This window comes from Alexandromys fortis, unplaced genomic scaffold (assembly GCF_014885135.2).
Source record: "Alexandromys fortis isolate MF-2015 unplaced genomic scaffold, M_Fortis_MF-2015_v1.1 scaffold_86, whole genome shotgun sequence".
In the NCBI taxonomy this organism is placed as follows: Eukaryota; Metazoa; Chordata; class Mammalia; order Rodentia; family Cricetidae; genus Alexandromys; species Alexandromys fortis.
This window is the reverse complement of record NW_026067965.1, coordinates 6,274,959-6,296,778: the sequence shown is the minus strand read 5'-3', so window position 1 is coordinate 6,296,778 and position 21,820 is coordinate 6,274,959. Positions and strand designations below refer to the sequence as shown.

Below are 21,820 nucleotides of genomic sequence, written 5' to 3'. Positions count from 1 at the left end.
TCATGTAGGCAGCTACATACTCTGCCATCAATCAGCAGTAGTGGCTGGATAAGAATTGGCAAAAGCCATGGTGCTCATTGGGTAATCTGAAACTGTTCCATGCTTTCTCACTTATTTCCTTCCTCCGTTTCAGCACCACAGTAGAAATCCTTGCTCTCCTTGGAGCAGGGGCTTGTTTATTTGTTCCCTATAGAATCCCCAGAATGTCTAGCAGTGTTGGTGCCCAGTGGGAATTATGTAAGTGGCTATAGAGAGAACAGTGAATGAACAGAACAATGACCCCTGCTACAGCACTTTAGATCATCTCCCTCAAATTTAGAGGTTGCTCACAGATATGCTAGTTCACATGCTATACACTCGCAGCCCCAAGAGATAGCTAAACAGGGCTCTTCATTTCATGGAAAAGAAATCAGAGAAAGCAAAGTGTTTATTTGAATTATCCGAAGTCAAACATGCAATATTCCAATCCTTTTGACTAGAGCCCCTCATTTTGGATCATAGCACATTGCACATGAAGCTATGATAGCATTTTGGAGGCACTAAACCCAGTGTTTCAGAAACATAGGTCCACGGCAAAGGAAATAAGAGCAGGAAGAATTCATCTCTGCCTTCTCAGTTCCATGATGGTCTGAGGAAAAAAAAATGTTGAGTGCAAATGTTGGAAGTGAATTATAAGTTTACACAAACTGTATTTAGTCTTCTTGACTCAAAGTGATTAAGAGACTCCCATGTGTCCAGAACTAATCACTGTATTTCCTTCCCAGGGTACAATTTTCCCTTATCTACTAAAGCCTTACTTCACAGCAAGATATAACTCAATAGCGTGCAATCCTCTGTGACATCGGAGCCTCCCTTTCCTCCGGCCCTCATCTGAGGGATCAGAGTGAGCTTTCAGATGACCCAGGTTCGATCCCCAGGGCATCCTCTTTCTGTGTGGCCTGAGTATGCCTCGGCCCTCCCTGTGTCAGCAGAGATTTGATGAGGAAGTGTGTATTATATCCCACATGTCTGGCAGCTCTTGGCTGTTATGACTGATATTGTAGCCTTTGTCTCAGCCATCTTTTCTTCTCCTAGGACTGTGCTCTGAGAATCATCACAGTGGACTTGGCCCCTTTTCTTTCATTCCTTTCTACGTTCTTAATACTTAATTTCCTTTCCTGGGAACTTGTAATATGAAGAGAAGACCATTCTCCTTCTCATAACTGAGCTGTAACTCAAAAGGAACATAGCATTAGAAAAATCCAAAGAACTGTCTTGATGAAGGACAGCAGATATTTTATAATGGCATCATCAGGGACTACATATCGCTTCCTAATATCTCATTAGACCCATGCTCCAAATGCCACCCACCTATGACCTAAGCACTGCTTCTTACATGTCAGTACGACAGTGCTCACACTCCTCAAAGAATGACTACAAGACTCAGGATGAAGGAAGAGGGTTGTGTTATCCCTGCAGTTACGCACTTTGTACAGCTCATATATATCATGATATATATATATATATATATACATATATATATATGCTTATTTATCATTAACCATAGAAAATGTTCTGCTAGATACCAATGAAGGTGAATCTACAATAAATGGAATCTTTCCTTTGCTTTTAGTAAATTTACTGTGGAAAACGTTTTATTGTAGAGAAAAAGTACACAGGGTATTACATGACCCAAAACTTCTACAGTAGGACTCTGCTTGTTTCACTATGTGGCCACGATAATAGACTGCAAGCCGGGAAAGTTTCCCACAGTAGAAGATGCCAGAAGAGCGTTTGGAATATGAGGCAAAAGTTAGGCGAGAGCAAACAAAAATACCACCTCATTAAATAAAATCTGCAAAGGATTGGATCAGAGGAAGTAATCTCTCTGGAGACAGTTTTGTATATGTGTGTGCGCGCATGTGTGTGTGTGTGTGTGTGTTGTGCATGTGTGTGTGGTGGTCGAGTAGTGCCTTTTAAGGGAACAAGGAATAAGGGAAGCACGGACCGTACCATAAAACACAAGCACTCCATGCTCCACGGGTTAAAGCTTTATCCTTTTATGGTGGAGAGCGGGGGAATTCTGTAGCATCACAATTAGTTATAATTATAGATGTCCCCGCATTTCTACGCTGCCCTCATTTTCCTGCGCTCATGTCAGCCACGGTCTAACACCTCCTTCAAGACCACGCTGAAAGTGCTGGCACTTCAATTTTCCTCTCACCACAAACTGGCATTATGCTAACTCTACATTTTACAAATCAACTCCCTCACTAGGTAAGTGAGAATAACTTTTCGAATTTCTGTGGGACCCGTTTACAGTCACTGGACAAGAGGATGAGGAGTTTTGAGTGTGTGAAGCAAGAGTCGAAACCGTTTGAGAACCTAAAGTTGAGTGTAGGTTTACATGGGGTATCTTCAATTGCACTTTTAGTAATTGGCTCTGCTGGGCTAGTGCAGTCTGTTGTGCCGCACTTGAAGTGTGACTGTCTCATGTAAGTGAAACTGTGGAAGGAGCTAAAACTTGACGTTCAGAGTTGATGGAGGAAGGTCATTGGCTAATAAAGAAACTGCTTGGCCCATGAACTCTAGCCCTTACAGGCTAATTCTCGCACCTGGACTAGCCCATTTCTAATGATGTGTGTAAGCACCCCAAGGTGCACTTACCGGGAAGATTCTAGCCTACATCCATCCTGGGTCTGAGCTGCCCGGGAGAGCGGAGCCTGGCGTCTCTGCTCCAGAGAGCAGAGCTGTCGAGTCTGTCTGAGGAGGCTTACCTCACCTCCTCTTCCTCCTGTTTACTCCTCCCACCTATGTTTTAACCTATCAGGGCCAGCCAAGCAGTTTCTTTATTAGCCAGTGACCTTCCTCCATCACAGAGTGACACAGATAAACACACATGAACTAGGTAGATCCTGTGGTGCTAGGTATTTTTGACATAATCTTACTGTTTATGTCATGGGTCAAACATAAAGTCAGTCAAAGGAAACCAATCCATAATGGTATAACGCCTTTGGAAATTAGCAAGTATAATTTAAAACAAAGGAAATGCAAAGGCTTATGCTTAAAGATCTAAAATACAGATTCATCTCCTCCGATGCAAATTCACGACTTTGCCAGGAAGATCAAATGTTCAGGACCTAGTGACTCTAGACCATGTAAAGTAGTGAAGTGAGGGATGAGAGCTACTGTAGACAGGCTGACCACGCATGCTGCTTTATTTTTTTTTTTTTTTGCTTCAGTTGTATTTAATAAATGTCTCTCTCTGGGCTGTGATATCGGCCGCATTATGCAAAATAATTTGTGGAGGTTTTGCAGTTTGCTAAAATGAAGCCATATCAATGTGCAGGTAATTGTGTGTGGCGAAAAATGGAGATCAGGATATAGTATGAGTAAGAATGAGGAATAGCTGGTGAGGCTGAACAGACACACACACACACACACACACACACACACACACACCTCACATCAACAGGGTTAGGCATAAGACGGTGATGAATTTGTTCAGTGGATCAGAAGAAAGGCTGCAAACACTGTGTGTTGCTCCAGTGTGGCAATAACTGCAGGGCACAACACCTCCACCTATCAAACAGGGTCATAGCCCACTAGGAAACCTTTATGACCTTCCTTTAAAGCACCATACCAACAGAGTTCTTTTAAGTTTAATGTCTAGAAACATAGAGTCAACCTCCACACTTTGTTCTTGCCAAGGCTATATGTCCAAGGAGCACAGAATTGGGTGTGTTTTAAAATCTCGTGTAAGTTAATGCTTGACCAATGCAGAGGTGTATAAGAGCCATGATAGGGGTGTTTCAAAGAGATGAGGCTGTCTACATTTACATTAAATCAATTCTCTTCCACCCATGTCTTTGTTAAAGAGATACAAGCTCCATTATGTGACCCTATAGTGCCTGATTTGTACCTGGGCTCATATCCAACCAAAACAATTTAAGAGAGAGAGAGAGAGGAAGAAGAAGAAGAAGAAGAAGAAGAAGAAGAAGAAGAAGAAGAAGAAGAAGAAGAAGAAGAAGAAGAAGAAGAAGAAGAAGAAGAAGAGGCAATCAAAGCTGTTGTCTTCACAGCACCCGCATTAGNGGGAGGGGAGGAGAGGAGAGGAGAGGAGAGGAGAGGAGAGGAGAAGAGAAGAGAAGAGAAGAGAAGAGAAGAGAAGAGAAGAGAAGAGAAGAGAAGAGAGAAAGTGGAGCCTGTGAACCATTAATTTATATGGGTGGGATGACACAAATTAATGAAACAGATGCAGGAAATGCATATTGGGAGAATAGAAGGCAATCTCAGAACACGAAGAAAAAGAATTTAACAACCCACACCAATAAGACCGCGTGTTGTGCTTTTTACAGAAGATGAGATGCACTGTGGCTCATAGCTCAAGAGATTCCAAAGGCAAGAGCTGTAGATCACACAGCCTCAAGGACCCAGCAAAGGCATCATTTGAAAGAATTCACAGGGCATTTTTATCCGAGCTGTCAACTACCGTGGCGGTAGGGTGATAAATGTTGCTGAATTTGAGTTAGACTAAATCTATGAAAGAATATTTAAAGGACTGTGGACATCTGTACCAGTCAGTTGACCAACTCCACACCACAGAAACAAGAGAGTTGTGTCAGGGAAAACCTGGCATGAGGCTGAAGAATGCAGGCACAGTTACCCAAAAATCACCCACTAGGCAGGATCTTGAGGCCCCTAACACTCACCAGACTCCAGCCTTAGGTCTGGCCTCTACTCTTTCTTCCAGTCTTGAACACACTTAGAGCAGTGATGGCAGGCACCTTTGGGGCTTTAGTTTCCTTTCTTTGAAATGAAGCTACAGATGACTTAACCTAAGATGTGGTAACACTGAAGGAGACTAGCATTCTACGTGATTCAGGAAGATTTCAGGTGTAGCACAAGAGCTGGGAGAAATACATTTCAGGGGATGTCAATTTAGATCTTGGAGCTCTGATATGCGGGCAGAGCCTAAGGACAACACAAATACTCCAAGTAATAGTCATAGCACTAGTAACAGCAAAAGCAATAATAATAACAACCGTACATCCTACCTTCACTATGAAAACCTTTGCAAAGATAGCCATGTGTCAGGCCCCATAGTAAGTACTTCACAGACTTTATCACAGCTGAAAAAGGTCTATATGCATCTTCAGAGTGCCTTCTGTACTCTGCAGCTATATTAACAGGTTCCCCACTTTTTCAGAGAACTTACAAAAAAAAAAAACATTATCTGTGACTTTGACAGCACAGACTGATTATCTGGACTTATGGGAAGTAGGCCATTCACCTGCTCTAAGTCTTCTCCTTGAGACAGCTTCTGTTAGGCAGTTTCCTTCTTCCACAGCTTCCCCTAGGCAGAATTTCCCTCTTCCAAAGCTTCTGCTAGGCAGAGATTCCTCTCCCATCCACTACAGTTATTCACCCTGGCTCAGAGAAACCTTGTCTAACACACAGATATCCATGAGGGACACAGAGTTCATATCTACATTTTAATAATATGACCTTCTTGGTTAAATTGTCAACAGATCAGGAGGGGGAGAGAACTAATTTATAGCCACTAATTTCGAATGCTTCCTATGGACTGAGTGATATCCTACTTTGTACTCTCAGTCTGCAAGAGAGGAACTTGAGGCTTGAAGAATTTAAGTCACACATTGAAGGTAGAATAACAAGTGACAGGTACAGGCAAGACTTAAACTCTTTACAACTTGCCTCAGAAAGAATACTTAAAATTGGACCCATAGTCAGTCAAAGTCTCTCTATAATAAGAAAGAGGGAGGAAGAGGGAGAGAGGGGGGAGGGAAGGAGGGAGGGAGGGTGGGAGGGAGGGAGGGAGGGAGGGAGAGAGAGAGAGAGAGAGAGAGAGAGAGAGAGAGAGAGAGAACCAGAAACAAAACCACCAAATCCTTTTGACATTTAAACATGGCTTGTATGAAATTGCTGGTGGAAGGTATGCATGCACTTGCATGAGCAGACGTGTCTCAGGAGCCTGGACATTTATTTCAGACACATCTCAATAAGACAGATGGAGAGCAAGAGAGGGGAGGAAGAACAAAAAACATCTGATAAATAAGAGAGTGGGAGAAACCACAAAGAAAGGAGATGCAGTGAGACTGTGGCTTTGGTCTGTTTGGGATGAAACTAGCATGCTAATGGTTTCTCCCTGCAGGGGATGCATCTGATGTATAGAGATTACAGTTTCATCAAAGCTGGCATTGGATCTGATCTTTCAATTTCCCCAGTTGACTGCAGAAACAACACTGGAAATTTCCAAGCTAGGTTTTGTTTTTGCTTTTAAGTTGTGTATATAGATAAATTATGGGTTCTTTTAATACCATTGGTTTGAAAAGATAATGTATATTCTTGGCAACTCAGCAGCGAGTTGTAGCTAGTTGTGAATAAGGATTGTAATATAGACCTTGTTCCCATGGCCTGGAGGGATGGCTCAGCCATTAAAGGCTAGGCTTACAACCAAAAATATAAGAGCTTGTTCCCATACCTACTCTTAATATATGTGATGTTTCACTGTTAATTTCCATTAAGTTAGCCATCCTTAAGTGTTTTAGCCAGGATATATCAGTTGTGGAAGGTAAATTAGGAGTGCTGTTTTCATTCCTCTTTTCCCTTTCCTTCTCTTCTTTCTTCTCCTTGCTCTGCTCTTCCTTCTCTGCACTTCATTTTCCCTCTTTCCTCCTCCTCTTCTTCCTTCTCTTTCTTCTCATTTTCCTTCTTCTATATCTCTAGAATGAAAAAAGGAAAGAAAACAGCATCCTCAGGTCCATGGTCTTTTGCAACATCCATCTTTCAGCCACAGGACCCAGGACTTCAAAGAGAATATCCACGTGACTTCATATTAAAGACAATATGATTTAACCTTAACCTGCTAGCCAGACAAGTGCTCCAATATGGGAAGCCAAAACAAGTCCAAGTAAACATCTAAACGTCCCATTAGGAGTGGTATTGCTGGGGCTAAATCACTATTAGTGATGAGATCAGCATCTCCTTGCTCCTGCCATCCTTCCATGGGCTCTTGTGAGAGAAGATGCCCTCCTTAATGTCTAGTTCCTCATCAGTTCCCTCCTACCCACTCTCTCCACCACACCACTCTTAACCAAATTCAGGGATGTGTAAGTGTGTCAGTGCCTCAGAACAAAGGCGAATTGGCTTCCTCCAATGGTTGATTCTTTGGTCTATCTTGATGTTCTTACTTTGGTATCACCTCTGGACCCACTGGATAATCTTTGTCTCAATGCTTTTCATACCAACAAACTGACCTGACCTTCTCCCATACCTGAGATCCGGGCTCCTAGAACTTCTTCAATTAACTTCAAACTCCACTCCCACAAAAAAAAAAAAAAAAAAAAAAAAAAAAAAAAAAAAAAAAAAAAAAAAAAAAAAAAAAAAAACAGTTTGGGCACATGTATTTTGCTTTTCTACATTATTCCTAAGGGGAAAATGTAATTGTCTGGACTGATTGATCTGAATAATAATAAAATGGTGTATTTATTATTTAAATACTAATATTTAAATTTAAACTCTCTTTATAAGATTTTCACACCTGCTGCTACAGAAATATGACTGTGACAGTCATATCCCTGTCTTCCTCCTTCAGATGAGAAAATGGGTTATGTTGTAAGATGGATTTCTCTAATTCATATTAATCAACATAAACCTATCTAAAACATATAGAGCAAATTTCAAGGCTGTGGGGCAGTTCAGCACATTATGGGCTCTCTGTTAAAAATGGGCAATGATTAGATCTCTGGGAATGGGAATGACTAATCACTTGCTTTAATCACAAAGAGAGCCTATGAAGTTGCAAAACCTCCTCTTATATTCTTCTCCTTAATATATTTTAAATAAAAAGATAGCAATCTTTCATTTCTTAAAATGGAAAAAAGAATACTAAACTAACATTCATATTTGACTAAAACCACTCCATTGAGAAAAGTAAAACTCAAGTCTGTGTCTTGAATTCTAGATCATGCCCTCCCCATTCATGAGTTTGTACAGAGCATAACTATTGTTACGGAGACTGTAAGTCTGTTTACCATAATTGCAGACAAAATAGAAAAGCAGATAGACCTACTCTCCACATCAGCTGTCAGTCAAGAACTGTATGAACAGAGAGCCTTATTCATTTAATTTTCACTACTATAGTGTTCAATTGGCCCACCTCGCTGTACATGCAGAGCAGGTATGAAGACACTCATCTCAAACATGAATTTACCATGAAGCTTACCTCATTCCCTCTGCCCATCACCAGCCTCCAGCCTCAGTCCGTGGAGCCAGGCATTTCTCATTAGAGACGAGTCTGGCATTTGTCTTTGTGGATACGTTCTTAAAGCTCCAATTTGCTGTCAAACCCTAGGTCTCCACAGGTGGGAACTGATGAAAAAAAAGGCATTTTGCACCGGTCTCCTTTCAAACATAAAGTTTTCATCTCCACAGGAGCAATTAATTTTCCCTGTTTAAAGTGACAGCGGAAACCCTTATCTTTGCTTTTCATTCCGAGCGCTCTGGGGACTGCAGTGTGAGACCAAAGGCATGTTGATCTTTCGTGCTTCCCTACTGGGCCGCATGAGTTGATTTCTGAATAAAATCCTCAGAATTCTATTAACGAGTTAGAAATCTGGCTAGTTACCATTGAGTAGCACAAGATTATAAGGCATGATAATGCAATTTTTAAAGAACCCACTTTGAACGGCGTTTTCAAAGGTATTTGAAAGATCTCCACCCCACAGTGCTTAATAATGTCAACTTTTCCTCCCTGGGATGGTACAAATGTTTGTGTCTCCCACCCCAAACATTCGTATATTGAAATCCTAACCTTCAATTTGGTGGTATTTGAAAAGTGATTAAGTCTTGAGGCTGGGACTGTCTTGGCTCAGGTCAGTGTCATTGAAAGGGAGAGTACGCAAATATCGTTTCCTCTCCCTTCACGCAGGCACGAAAAGCTTTCATGTATGGATTGGAAGTGTGGGCAGCTCTGCCGGCATCTTGACTTTAGGCTTCCCTGTCTCCAGAGTTCCGAGAGGCTGCTGTGTGTTCTTTACAAACGACCTAGCTTATGACAATTTGGTTGTAGCTCTTCAAGCAAAGAGTGATACTTTTTCCACGAGGGGTAATTTCTTGTCTCCATCATGATAAGAAATGAAAACTGGGATTATAAATGCATTTGCCTTTATTATCTTATAATAAGAGCAGACATGGAGGAAAGAAGAAGAATTGGAAGTCCTGGGTATAGGACTTGACTCCATTGCTTACTAAGCTAATGGATCATTTATCCTTTGGGTTCTCAGTTTTCTGTTCTCTACAGTGGGTGCCTGGCTCCTCCTCATCACGTGCCAGAGCACGACCATGGTGAGGTCGGCTCAGACCATTCCACTCGCAATTGTTTGTTTTGAAGCCCAGTGACAGTTACATAGATTGCTTCTTTAAAATAAAATGCCATTGTGGAGAACCACAATTTGGCTGATATTTCCCAATCCATCTGAAACGGTATTGTAGTTGCCATAGACAATACTTAAATAAAAGGGAAAAATATCGGAAACCCAAAGTAAGCAGTAAGGATTTTAGAAAAACCATGACATTATGAGTTTTCAACTTCAGTTTCCCTATGTGAAAAATGGTAAAAATGACTGTTGTAGGTTTTTAATGAAACGTACACACATACACACACACACACACACACACACACACACACACACTGGTGAATGTAACTGGCACACAGTAAAAACACAATCAATATTAGTTCCTTCTATCTGCCCTGGCTGAAGCCTCACTCAGTCTGAGTTGCTCTTGGTTTGAAAACAGGTCCTTGACTTTATGGGGAAGGGGAATATCAGTGGCTATGCCTGAGTCCCTACCATAGAAACTGGGAAACATAAGCTCTCAAATCAAACATGGGCGGGGAAATTACTCTATATGAAAAAAAATCATATATATATATAAAATTGTGGGGAGAATGGAGCTGAAAGTACCATATCATACATATATTTTGAAAAGTAAATATGGAGATCTCTCCATTAAACTGTGCCTTGAAGCCAGGTGGTGGTGGCGCATGCCTTTAATCCCAGCACTCAAGAGGCAGAAACAGGTGGATCTCTTTGAGTTCGAGGCCTACTTGGTCTATGAGAGCTAGTTTCAGAACAGGCTCCAAAGTTACCCAGAAACCCTGTCTCAAAAAAAAAAAAAAAAAAAAAAAAAAAGGAAGGAAGGACAACAAAAAAACCAAACTGTACCTTGAAATGTATGTGTACATGTTTGTAATGGTTATGCAGTTGCCCACAATTATTTGATATAGTATTTTAGGCTATGCACCTAGGTCATAACCCAACAGTTTAAAAATATTAAAAATACCATGTTAGAGGGTCGGTCTCCTCTAAGCGTGACGTTCAGCTTTGTAGCTTCTGCAGCTCCTCCTAGGACAGTCCTTTGAGATAAGGGGCACTGTCATTCTTTGGCAGCTCAGACATGTAAAGAGAAGAAATGTAGGATAATCTTTCTGTGTGTGTTAGGGGGATGTTTTGTTAAGGAACTCCAGAGAACAAGTGTCACGATTTCTCCTCACACTAAGTGCTAAGAATCTTTTCATAGCAACAAGAGAGTGAAAGCCATCTCGGGCTTTCTTACCCAGGCCCAGGGCAAGCACTTTATCAGGCTCTGCCTCTGCTACTATAAATAAAATCTGGGTTTTATAAATCTACCCACTACCTCGGACAAGCCTCGAGCTGATGCCCAGCCTTGAATCGGGTGTCTGATTGAAACGTGGACCAGGTTTCCGTCGGCTCAGAGAATGCTCTTGCCCAAGTGTTAGCGGGGGTTTTTATTTTTAATTTTAAGTTTGCAGAGAAAAGGAGCAGGTGTGTGAGGGGTTGGCATCAGCGCGAGCCCCATAACTTTCACCGTAGTGTCTGTGCTGCCCCTATTGAAATGGGTTTGTTTTATGAATGCCTGGTGGTCTGAAGTCACTGCCCTGAAGTTAAGGCTGCAGTGTTAGCATAGGATTGATGAATAGATTTGTTTTCTATAGGAAATCAGTGATTGCATCGGATAGTGAATCCCCAGCTGGGCTCCCGCTTGCTTGCCTCTGTGTTCAAAGGATGGAAAGTAGCTCCCAAGAGAGATGCTGTTAAACATCTAGGTAGAGATGAGGGAAACATGGAGTCAAGAGTCAGGGCTGAGCTGTTACTACCTTGCCTCACCTTACCTGCCTTCCTCCTTAGTGCACATAGATAGGGGCCCTCACATATGCCATGAACAAGGAAATGAAGTGGCTGCCTGACTTCAGAACATAACACAGGATGCAGGCTGTTTTGCGTGTTTTGTTTTCCTACATGCTTAGTTTTGTCATCAAGTATAAAAATGCATATTTATTCTAGTTTGATATAAACTAGTATTTTTACTCAAGATGATTAATTTTTTACATTTATTCATTCTTCATTTATTTGTGCGCTGTGTTGCATGAATGCCACTGTGTGTGTGTGTGTCTCTGTGTGTCTGTGTGTGTGTGTAGGTCAGAAGACAACCTACACAAAGACAAATTACATCCTCCATTTGAAGGCCAAAAGGAGTCTGTTCTGTCCTTAAAGGTGGAGGCTTTAATTTGGCTTTCCAGGGAATTGTCTCCTTGATTTCCAATGATTATTGGGGGACCATGCAGGAAGTCTATCCAAGTGAGAGCAATGGAGGAATCGGGCTCAAGGAGATGGGAAAGCGGAGGCAGATAGGAGAGTCCTATCCAGTAACCTCCTCTGTGCAGCTGAGGATGCCAGGACTAGCATGGAGTTAGAGAGGACTTAGGTACCAAAGGCTGAAAGACAGCAGCAAAGCCACACTAATGGGGCTACACAAAATGGGATCCCAAGAGCTAGATGTAAATGACCAGTTATGCTCGGCCCAGCTGTTCCAGGTACACGAAAAACAGCTCTTAATAAGTCTCTCTTCCTGTGGGAGAGTCCCTTTCAGGAACAACTCAAGGAAGAGTTTAGTCTGGTTGTCTAGAGTGTATCTGCTATAAATGAACATGTCTCAGTTTCCTTATTTCTGCAGTATTGCTGAGAAGTTTGAATACACAAGTTCATGCTAATCATCTAGTATTATGTCTGGCAAGGTAGTAATGACAACAGTGATACAGCCCTAATTCATATTATTATTTTAATCTCACATTCCTGGGCTGTGCGAGGGCATTCAAGAAACAATTACACCCATGCAGACCTCTACTGAGGGATTTCCTTCAAAGCCCATAGGTACTAGAATATGAGTCTATTATAAGCTACCAAACATATTTCAATTCAAATATGCCAAACCTCGTAAGTAGCATCCTCTCTATCATCAGGTCTTCTACTGCAAGGGCTAATGAATCTCACTTTCCTTTTTTGTCTTTGCCACAACTCCATGGCAGACTCACTCAGAACCCCCAAGTGACAGTCTCTTACCTTGGCCTGGATATGGAGAGGGTGACAGGTGCTCATGTTTATTCATATTTTAAAGTGCATGGCACAGAAAGTGCCCATACTTAATGGTAATGAATTGCTACCAAGTATGTCCCCGGGCCCAGGTGCCATTGCTTTACATGGAAGAGCTCATCTGTGCAGGCAGAAAAACTAGATGGTGCTTTTACAAGAGATGGGGGATAAGATCAGCTGACCTCTGAGTACAGAACTGTTTGTGAGAAGATACCTGGAAAGTGTCTTGTCTGCAGCCACCGGTGGAGCGGCAGCTGGAGAATCGCAAGGCAGCAGGCCTTCTACTAAGAAGAGGCCCAGTTGTAACTTTTTACTCTTGGAGAAGTCTCTAAGCCTGGAAGGCGGTAAGCATCCATCCGCAGTCCTCAGCTATCAGTCATAGGGTTAGACAAAGAGACATGAGGGCCACCTAACGCTCCATAGCTTAGCAACTTCTCTCTGGCTCCTCATTTAGCATTTTAAAATAATACTTAGTAGAGGCTACAACACAGGTCATCAGGGGCATTGTCTCCTTCTCCTTACTTCCTTTCTTACTCCCCAGGGACAAGGCTTAAATATGGCAAAACTTTATGTGTGCAAGTATGTGTGTGGGCATGTTTGTGTGAAGGTATGCATGTATTCAGGTATGTATGTGTGCACATCAAGTGCATGCACATATTAGTGTCCATGTACAGAGGTCACAGCAAAATGTAGGGCCATCTACCTTGTTTTATGAGACCTGGTCTCTCACTGACCTGGACCTCACTGATTAAGCTAGGATGGATGGACTCCAAACTTCTGGGATTTGTGTGTCTCTGCTTCCTCAGTCCTAGGAAACCTGTTTGTCTTATCTGGGTGCTGGGTTTGAACTCAGGTCCTTACACGTTCAGAGCAAGTGCTTTACTGACTGAACCATCTCATCAGTCGGTCCCACAAATACATCAGCACTGTCAAGAGCACCTTTCTATGTTATATAATGGAGCCATTTTTATTATGAGCATCCTTACTTCTGTCCTGCTTTGCTTGATAGGCAACATTAGAATGGGTAGACTATATTTCCCCTGAACCAGAAAATGGCAAGAGACTCCCCGAGGCCACGGACATTGCAGTCACTGTTTTCCATTTCATGACAGCACCAGCCGCTGTGACAAGAAACCAAAAAGTCCCAGAGACGCATAAAAAAGACACAGGCACAGGGAAAGACAAGCAGCAAAGGCGCCAGAAGGCAGATGGCCTTTTGCAAGTTTAGCGGAAAGGTGTTTCCAAGTCAGTTACTAGGGGGAAGCAGCTTCCTTCCCACATTCTCAGCCTCCTGACTCTCACCCCTATCTCTTCAAGGGAAAAGCTTCTTCCTGTGTAACAAATTAAACCATCTCCAATTAAACCATCTTGTTGCCAAGTGATCACATACTGTTGTCCGTACTGGGTGAACACAGTGTTGGGGTTCACATCCCCTTGGAGCAGAGGTTCCTCTGATAGTGAGAGAGCGTGGTAGACCAGCACAGACGCCACTTCGTCACCCCGTACGGCCCTTCCTCGGGGAAGACTTTAACACGATAAGTGTTCTGCTACAGAAGCCTGACTCCAGAGAGTGTGTCATCTGGGACTTGGTCTGATTTCTGCTTGTTCTGGTCTCCTGAGGTAAAATTCCCTCCTCTCAAGCCAACGTGCCCTTTTGGCTAATGTCACTGACGTGCCAAAGTGTCCATTTTTAATCTGAGCAAATTAAGTACAAGTGTCACAGATTGTAATTACCCAAGGAACTCGGGAAAACTAATTAATACACAACACCCACAACAAATCACACATTTCATCCTTTCTTTGGGTTAAGGTCCCAGAAAAGTGTGTTCTGAGAACAATCAGGGAAAGAACATTGCTCAGGCCTGCCAGGGCCAGTCACCAAGCTGTTCTTTGACTCCGCTGTGTGCTGGTGGGGGATTATCAGAGACGGTCACAGGCTCAGTGCCAGGGCTCTGATGACAACCACATCAACTTTACCACTGAGGAAAAAGGCCAGATATCCATGAGGCCTTTCTTGCAACTTCACACCAAAGTGAGACTTCTCTTTATCTGGAAAACAGTGAGGTTATAGGCGGTATTGAGCCTACAGCTAATGAGGGGAGCAACCTGCTGTCTTCCATCTGTCCCCAGGGAGCTGGGTGAAGTGATAGGTCATAGAGCACCCTTCACTTTCAGAGAAGGGATAGCAGTCAGGAACTCTTCTCCAAGATTCAGTGGTTTTGTTCTCTTTCTTTCTTACTGTCTCTCTCACTATCTCTCTCTCTCTCCCTCTCTTTTAAGTCACAGCAAATATAGAATCCCAGTACCTGCTGAATTTTCGTAAGTGTGTCTGGAAAGTGGGCTCTAAGATAACCTCAATGATAAATTAAGAAATTAGTTCATTTACAGACCCATTGTCAAAGTTGAGGCCCCTTCACCTGGAATTGCCATTTATGTGAAGTGTCATTGCAAAGTGTTAGCGCGATTACCAGAACAAAGGGATAAACAAGCAAACTGTCAATTCTGTGAGCACGGAGGTGGGGATGGAGACATGAAGAAACAACTGTTAGTCCCAGGAGAGCCAATGACAGTCAGCAGAATGGACAAGTTTTCTGAATGGCAGCAGCCGTGAGAAGGGTCTTGTAAAGTGAGTTTGAGAGAGTTGGATGTCTCTGTCATTGCGTGTGAACACTTGTGTGATCGTTAAAGTATGTATGTGATCTACGCACATATGTGTGTGCATTTAGGTATATGAGTATGTGTGCAAGTAAGAGGCTTGTGTGTGTGAATGTCTGTGCTTGTATGTGCAGAGGGTGGTGATCAATAGTGAGTGTGCATATATGGTGATATGCATGTGTGAGCCTGTAGGTATTCCTATTGACAAAGACATATCTACGTATTTGAATAAGTACATGCCTTTATGTGTAGTAGGCCTTTTGATAAGTTCAGGGAGGAGTGAGGATGCACAACTTCATATGTGGATTCATGTCATGTATTTGTTGGTGTGTTTGTCTACTTACACATATGTGTTATGATCTATGTGTAAATGTGAGTGTGCACATGCATACATCTGTGTATTTTTGAAAGTGGGTGTGATCATGTAGATATATACATACACACATACATACATATGTGTATATATATATTTGATAAGCATAATTTGCATTCACATGCCTTTGGGGTGTCTATATACACATCTTAATTTGTGATAAGGAATATAAATATATATTCATATGTGTGATCATGTCTATATGTATTTGTAGATATATGTATAGGAAGATTCGAATATATATAAGAGGGTATGTATGTGTGCATTATGTGTCTACATATTTTAAGGAACACAAACACACTCTAGGTCAGATTAGATTCCATTTACCACTCTCCATATTCCATTCCTAATACCTCATCCCAGCCCACATCATTTGTATGGTAATAGCCCATTGAACAGACATCCCTACCACTTGGAGGGCTGAAATTGGGGAGGAGAGGTGTGTTCTTCTTGTGCACACTTGGTACCTGGTCCTGATCCTGGCTCTGGGATGGTGCTGATTAAACATCAGTCCCATGGAGGAACTGTACTTCATACTGACAAGGATGAGGATGGTCCATATGGAGACAGGCAACTCTCATCATATTCCTTTCTCACCAGAACAGCTATGTTCCCTGCTGAAACTTTGGGAGCCTGGGATATGTCATTTTCTCTTTTCATGTTTCTTTTTGAAACATAAATGCATTTCTTGAATTAGAGTGGAATTGCACATGGGATCTGAACCCTGAAGAAACATGAAGAAACGTGAAGAAACCTTTCTTCAAAATCCCTTACATTGTGAGAAACCTTACCTCCTGCAATGTTCTTGGTTTCTTTAGTGGAAACTCAGCATCCTCTTGATGATTCTCATTTTCTTGTTCCTTGTACCCACTTAGTTCTCTGTTATTTCACTTTGGAAGTAATTTAGAAACAGACCCAACTTATTCCTCATAGCCAGTGCATTAGGAAAGAGGTGTACTTTCCTGCCTAACACTGTATGAATGTTTGGGTTTTCTTCTCAATTTCTCCTATATCACACTCGACCCTGGCCATGGCTGCCTTTCGATAAAATAATCTAGTTGTATGACATCAAAGAGTAAGCAATTAATAACAACCAGCCCTTCTCTATCTATGCTTGGTAGTTTAGTTGATCCTTCTCTCTGATATAGATCTCTCATGCATTCTACGACAGCAGTCTTAAGGGGAGACTAGATTGTGTTTTCCAGACCTAAAAATCCAATTGTATTGACCAGCTTTTTATCACTATCACAAAATGCTTGAGATAATCAATTTGAAAAGAAACAAGGTCTATTTTGGCTCACAGGTTAAGGGGAGGGCATGGATTTTATAATCACCTTCAAGGGCTCTCTTCAAATAAACCAATATTCTTTAAATAGATCCCACCTATTAAACATCTCCCAGCCTCCCCGTTGTGCCATGGGATGGAGGCCACGCCTTTTACACATGGAGCTTGAAGGTGACTTCATGTCCAAGTAAGGCAGATCTTGATATTCCAGGATGTTTCTGCAAATATCATTTTCTAGATAATCGATAATGAAGAACAGATCTATACTCTTCAAATGCTGTATCCAGCTCAAACTGAAAAAGACATCAATGCATGCATTTACTATCGTCCTTCGTTAGTGATTGAAATTTCTTAGTGATCAATTAACAGTCTCCCCCAGTGTAATATGCAACAGTACTGATTATTTCCTGGGTGACTTTGAAAACTAATCACCTACCTTTCTACATATGTGTTCATCTGTGCACATGTGTAGGTACACATGTGTTTTAATGTCTAAACACACACACACACACTCACACACATTTATATGTTTATCTGCAGAGGCCGGAGACTGACATTGAGGTTAAGAGTCTTGCTCAGTAACTTTCTGTCCTATCATGGAAGACACATGGTCTCTCACATGAGTTCAGAGATCACTGCTATAGCAGGCCTAGCTGATTAGCTTACTCTGGGACCCCCTGTCATCACTCTCTAGCATGGGAATTACATACTAGGTTGCCATACTCTCTAGACATGTATATAGGTTCTGGAGATCTAAACGCTGTTCTCAGGCTTACACAGCGAACATTTTATTCAATGAGCCATCTCCCCCAAATCCTGATAGCTTCCTAAGCTTCATCTTTTGCCATATAAAACTTGCCTGTTGATAGTAATAAACTCACACAATCCTATAAGATTTTCTAAAGGATGGTACTACCTGCACCAGGAAGGCTCATTAGCAAAAAACTCCATCAGTACAAGACCCAGTCTTCATCCTCTGTAACAGAATGGCGACCCTCTTCCCTAGAGGTACCTTGAGAGAAGGTGGAGACCAACACAAAGAATTTACATGAGTCCCACATGACTCTTCCCCTCAACCCTAGTCAGTTTAAAAAAAATACATTTTTGATGAAAATGTTACCAGATTTTTCTTGAAATAATATGGATAGAATTTTTACCAGATTCCCCAAATTGGAATCTAAGTGATTATTGACAGAGATGTGGCTCCTGAAATGAATTCAGTCACGTTGTTGAATTTTTTAAGTTAGTACGCTTCACTTCATTTTATGAGAAAATATTGGTATTGCACTAAGCTTTTAAATAACACATATAATTATATCCTCATTAATAGATGCCAAATATTATCATTTAATACATTGCTCCAATTAATTATGTTTTTAAATTGAACATCTAATTTCTTGCAAGTTATATTTAAATAATTATGTCTCATGCTAATGAAATAGAGTGTGCTTCAGCACCTTCTTCATAAATGCAAAATAAAATGACCTATAAAATCAAGCCTGGCTTCCTTCATTGGCTCATTTGCCCCTCCCTCTCTGGTACTGTCCCTCTTATTTTTTTTTCCTCACCAGGCTAACACAGCTTGTGTTTCCAGGGTCCTAGAAAAGCTTATTCCCTGGGCGGGCTGCCATCTTCGATGGTGCAAGGATTGTTCATATGGTATTCATCATTCCAAGGTCCCCTTTCCTCACTTCTATGGTCAAACTGCACTTGCTGCCCCTTGGAGGAGTCTTTCTCGACTCCATGTTGAGCTCTCAAAATGTAGGGCCCATTACCGTGATAGGATATTCCCTGCACAACCAAGCTCTTACCCTCCTCTGAGCTTGCTGCCCACTTCTCTACTTCTACATAATCCTGGTGTCTTGTTCATCTTGAACCCTCAGCGTGTAGTGGCCGATGATAGGCTCCTTTTTTACCCTCTTTCTTTTCTCCCCTTTTCTCAATCAGTGGATAGAGAAACAAGCTAAGAAAACTGGCAGACGAGATCAATGTTCTTTTGAATGACTGAATAAAAATCAGTAAACCAGTGAGTTCTATGAATGTTAGTGGGTTGGGGATTTATGGGGTAGGCACACCTGACCATAAATAAGAACCAGAAGACCTATATGTTAAATTCAAAAGTTAAAGGCACACTCCAAAGCTGTGCCATTGAGTTAAATGAGGTAATTTATTTAAAGGATCTAGCGAATGTCTCTTGGTAGCTCTGAAATACAGTAATGGATTTTATTGTGCGCCTTATAGTTGCTGTTGCTGTTGCTGTGTTGTTTCGTAATTAGGAAATGAACAAAGCTACCTAATAGAGCAGATGCCACCGGATAATGCTAAAGCATATCTTTAACAATGCTATCTTCATTTGCATCGAAACATTCTTGAAACAAATTATGATGCATAACAATGTAATTACATATAATGCATAAAACAATTTAATACACAATGTACTTTGATATGATTCTTATAATGGATTATCATATGTTTGCATAGTGATAGTAGCTTACTTCTTTACAAGAATAATAGACATACATATAGTATTACATTTTATTGCATTTTAGATAATATATTTTATCGTTTGTAATAAATGATCACACCTCCTCTTCCAGTGATATTTAGGTTTTTCACTCTCTGTTACTCTTATGTGTGCCATTAATTATTATACACAAAAACCATCACCTATTTCACTTCAAGTTTTCTTTTTGTCCATACTCTTTTACACTAGCCCAGTTCAAGCTGTGCCTTTTAACTGTCCTCGAAGGTCAACAGTGATGTTTATAGAAAAATTGATTTTTTTTTCATTTAATTTTCCATTAATTAAACTACCTTTGAATTGAATGGGTGCTAAACTAAAATTGGTTTATGAATGATAAGGAAGACAATCACAGAGGGTTCGAATAACTTCCTCAGATATGTCCTGTAAAACAACCTCAATTTCTTGGCCATAAGATTATGCAGTGTAGTTGTCCTTTCTAAACATCTTAAAACACCATTTGCTGATTACCTGCCTACTTAGCATAAGTAGAGCCACTCTGTCTCACCTGTGACCGCTTTCTTATCATCTCATTAATGCAGTTGTTTGTTGCAGGGGTGTTTATGGCATTCACATGGGTGAACTCTTAGCCTGAAGAACACGCAAGTTCTTTGTCAGAAAAAAAAAATCATGATAAAACAGACAACCTACCAGTAGCAGCAAATGTGTTACTTCTAACTGAACTAGACCAAGACATCTCCAAAACAAAGGGTTGGCTCCAGAGTCAACATAGGTGATGTGGTAGCAGGCTCCCTGCTCCAGAACAAGAGTCAGGCTCCTTGTCCTCCTACAGCTGAGATCAAAATTCATTGCTCTGTAAACTCCCCAGAATCCCCTGGTGTTTGAGAAGGCGAGGAGATTTGATTTTGTTCTTACAACAAAAATGCCTGTGTAAAGAATTCTTTAGTCTGCAACAATAGCAACACTAAATCCTTTTATCTGAAACCTGAGAGCCTGAGTAGAAACATAGAATTTGGAAGACAGTTCCTGAGATAACAAAATAGATTCTTTAAATAGCTTGCTGATTTTTCTCTTTTCTTTTCTTTTCTTTTCTTTTCTTTTCTTTTCTTTTCTTTTCTTTTCTTTTCTTTCCTCCCTTCCCTTCCCTTCCCTTCCCTTCCCTTCCCTTCCCTTCCCTCCCGCCCTCTCTATCTCTATCTCTCTCTATCTATCCTTTTCCATATGTATTCTTAAACATCTACCCCACTCTCCATCTCAACTGTGAACAGCTTGATGCACTTCGAGCTACATTGTTGTAGCTGTGCAGGAAGGAGTATACGATAACATAAAATAAAATAGACCTTGAAGGAAAACAGCACACAGATTTGTGCCCATGGCAAGGGAAACAGACTCGTGTGAAATTGCCGATTATCTGAGTCTTAGTAAATTGATCTTGTAAAATGTCCCTGACTAGTGCTTGGTTACTCAACCAGTTTCAAGATGAAGGAATGAATTCTCTGAAGGACTTTCCCATCCCTCTAATTTCTGTGTATTCGCCAAGGAGAAAAGAGCAGAGCTACTCGGTTGCCCTAATGTGTGGGCAGAGTGTGTTTTTCATGAGTTTAAACATGCGGTATTGTTTTGCTTGTATTTGTCATTTGTTCTCAATATTTATGTGTTTAAGGCAAGGCATGAAATCTATGTTGGACACATATTAACAGAAAACATATTTCTGGCCTCTGAGGAGAAACAGAATTGAGCAAATGTCCCAAAAATCAAATGAGCAATTATTTCTAGACCACAAGCTCATGGGTACTTTCATGGAGGATTTGACATTTGGGCTTGATCTTAAGGCATAGGGGAGGTTTCAGTGAGCTGTGTTGGTAAGGACTGCATCCCAGGCAGAGTCTACGAGTGCCAAGTTACAGAAGATACAGCACCCAGAGGCTATTTGAGGAGAGGAGAGACAGTCTTAACTTAAATGGGAGGATTAGGTTGGGGAGGCTAGTGTAACACACACGGGAGAAAGTAAAGAGATATCAGATCGCAGGAGCTCATTTTTCTTCCTACTAGGTATATAATGCCAAGTCAGAAAAATAGAAGATTCAGAAGCAAAATCCTATTGAGGTCAGGGACAGGGAAGGTAACCAAGGATTGTAGCATGCTCAGACTCACATTCACTTCGACGGGAACTTAATTTATCAAAATATGTAAACTACAGATCCTAACTTAATAGTAATGGAATTGATTACGTCAGCATTCTGTTGTGTAAAAGTAAGTAATTAAAACAAACATATTGTTATATACATGTAATGTTTTGTGCATCCATGACTTCCCCCCCCCCCATCTGTGCTAACCTGCACTGCATCACTGTGACAAAATATCTGAGCTATCCAAAATGCCTGAGATAACCAAATTATAAGTTTAGAGCTGAACACTCCGCAGTCACTTTTTCTTAGCATGCTTGCCATCACTTGAACCATACAGCCCAGCTATTAAGATTTAAGTGCCTTCTTTAAGAAACACAGACCTAACTGCTTTTAATCCCCTAACCAATCTTTCAATATCTTTCTCAATATCTTGCAAACCTG

General features: G+C 41.2%; 1 protein-coding gene across 1 annotated transcript in view; it reads left to right on the top strand.

Annotated features, from left to right (window-relative positions):
• The window catches only part of Agbl1 (AGBL carboxypeptidase 1), a 659,915-nt gene that overhangs the window by 619,850 nt on the left and 18,245 nt on the right, over positions 1–21,820 (top strand). Inside the window, exon 22 of the mRNA XM_050153973.1 lies at positions 11,891–11,899. Within this exon, the coding sequence (XP_050009930.1) occupies positions 11,891–11,899 (9 nt within the window). The remainder of the gene's footprint in view (positions 1–11,890; positions 11,900–21,820) is intronic.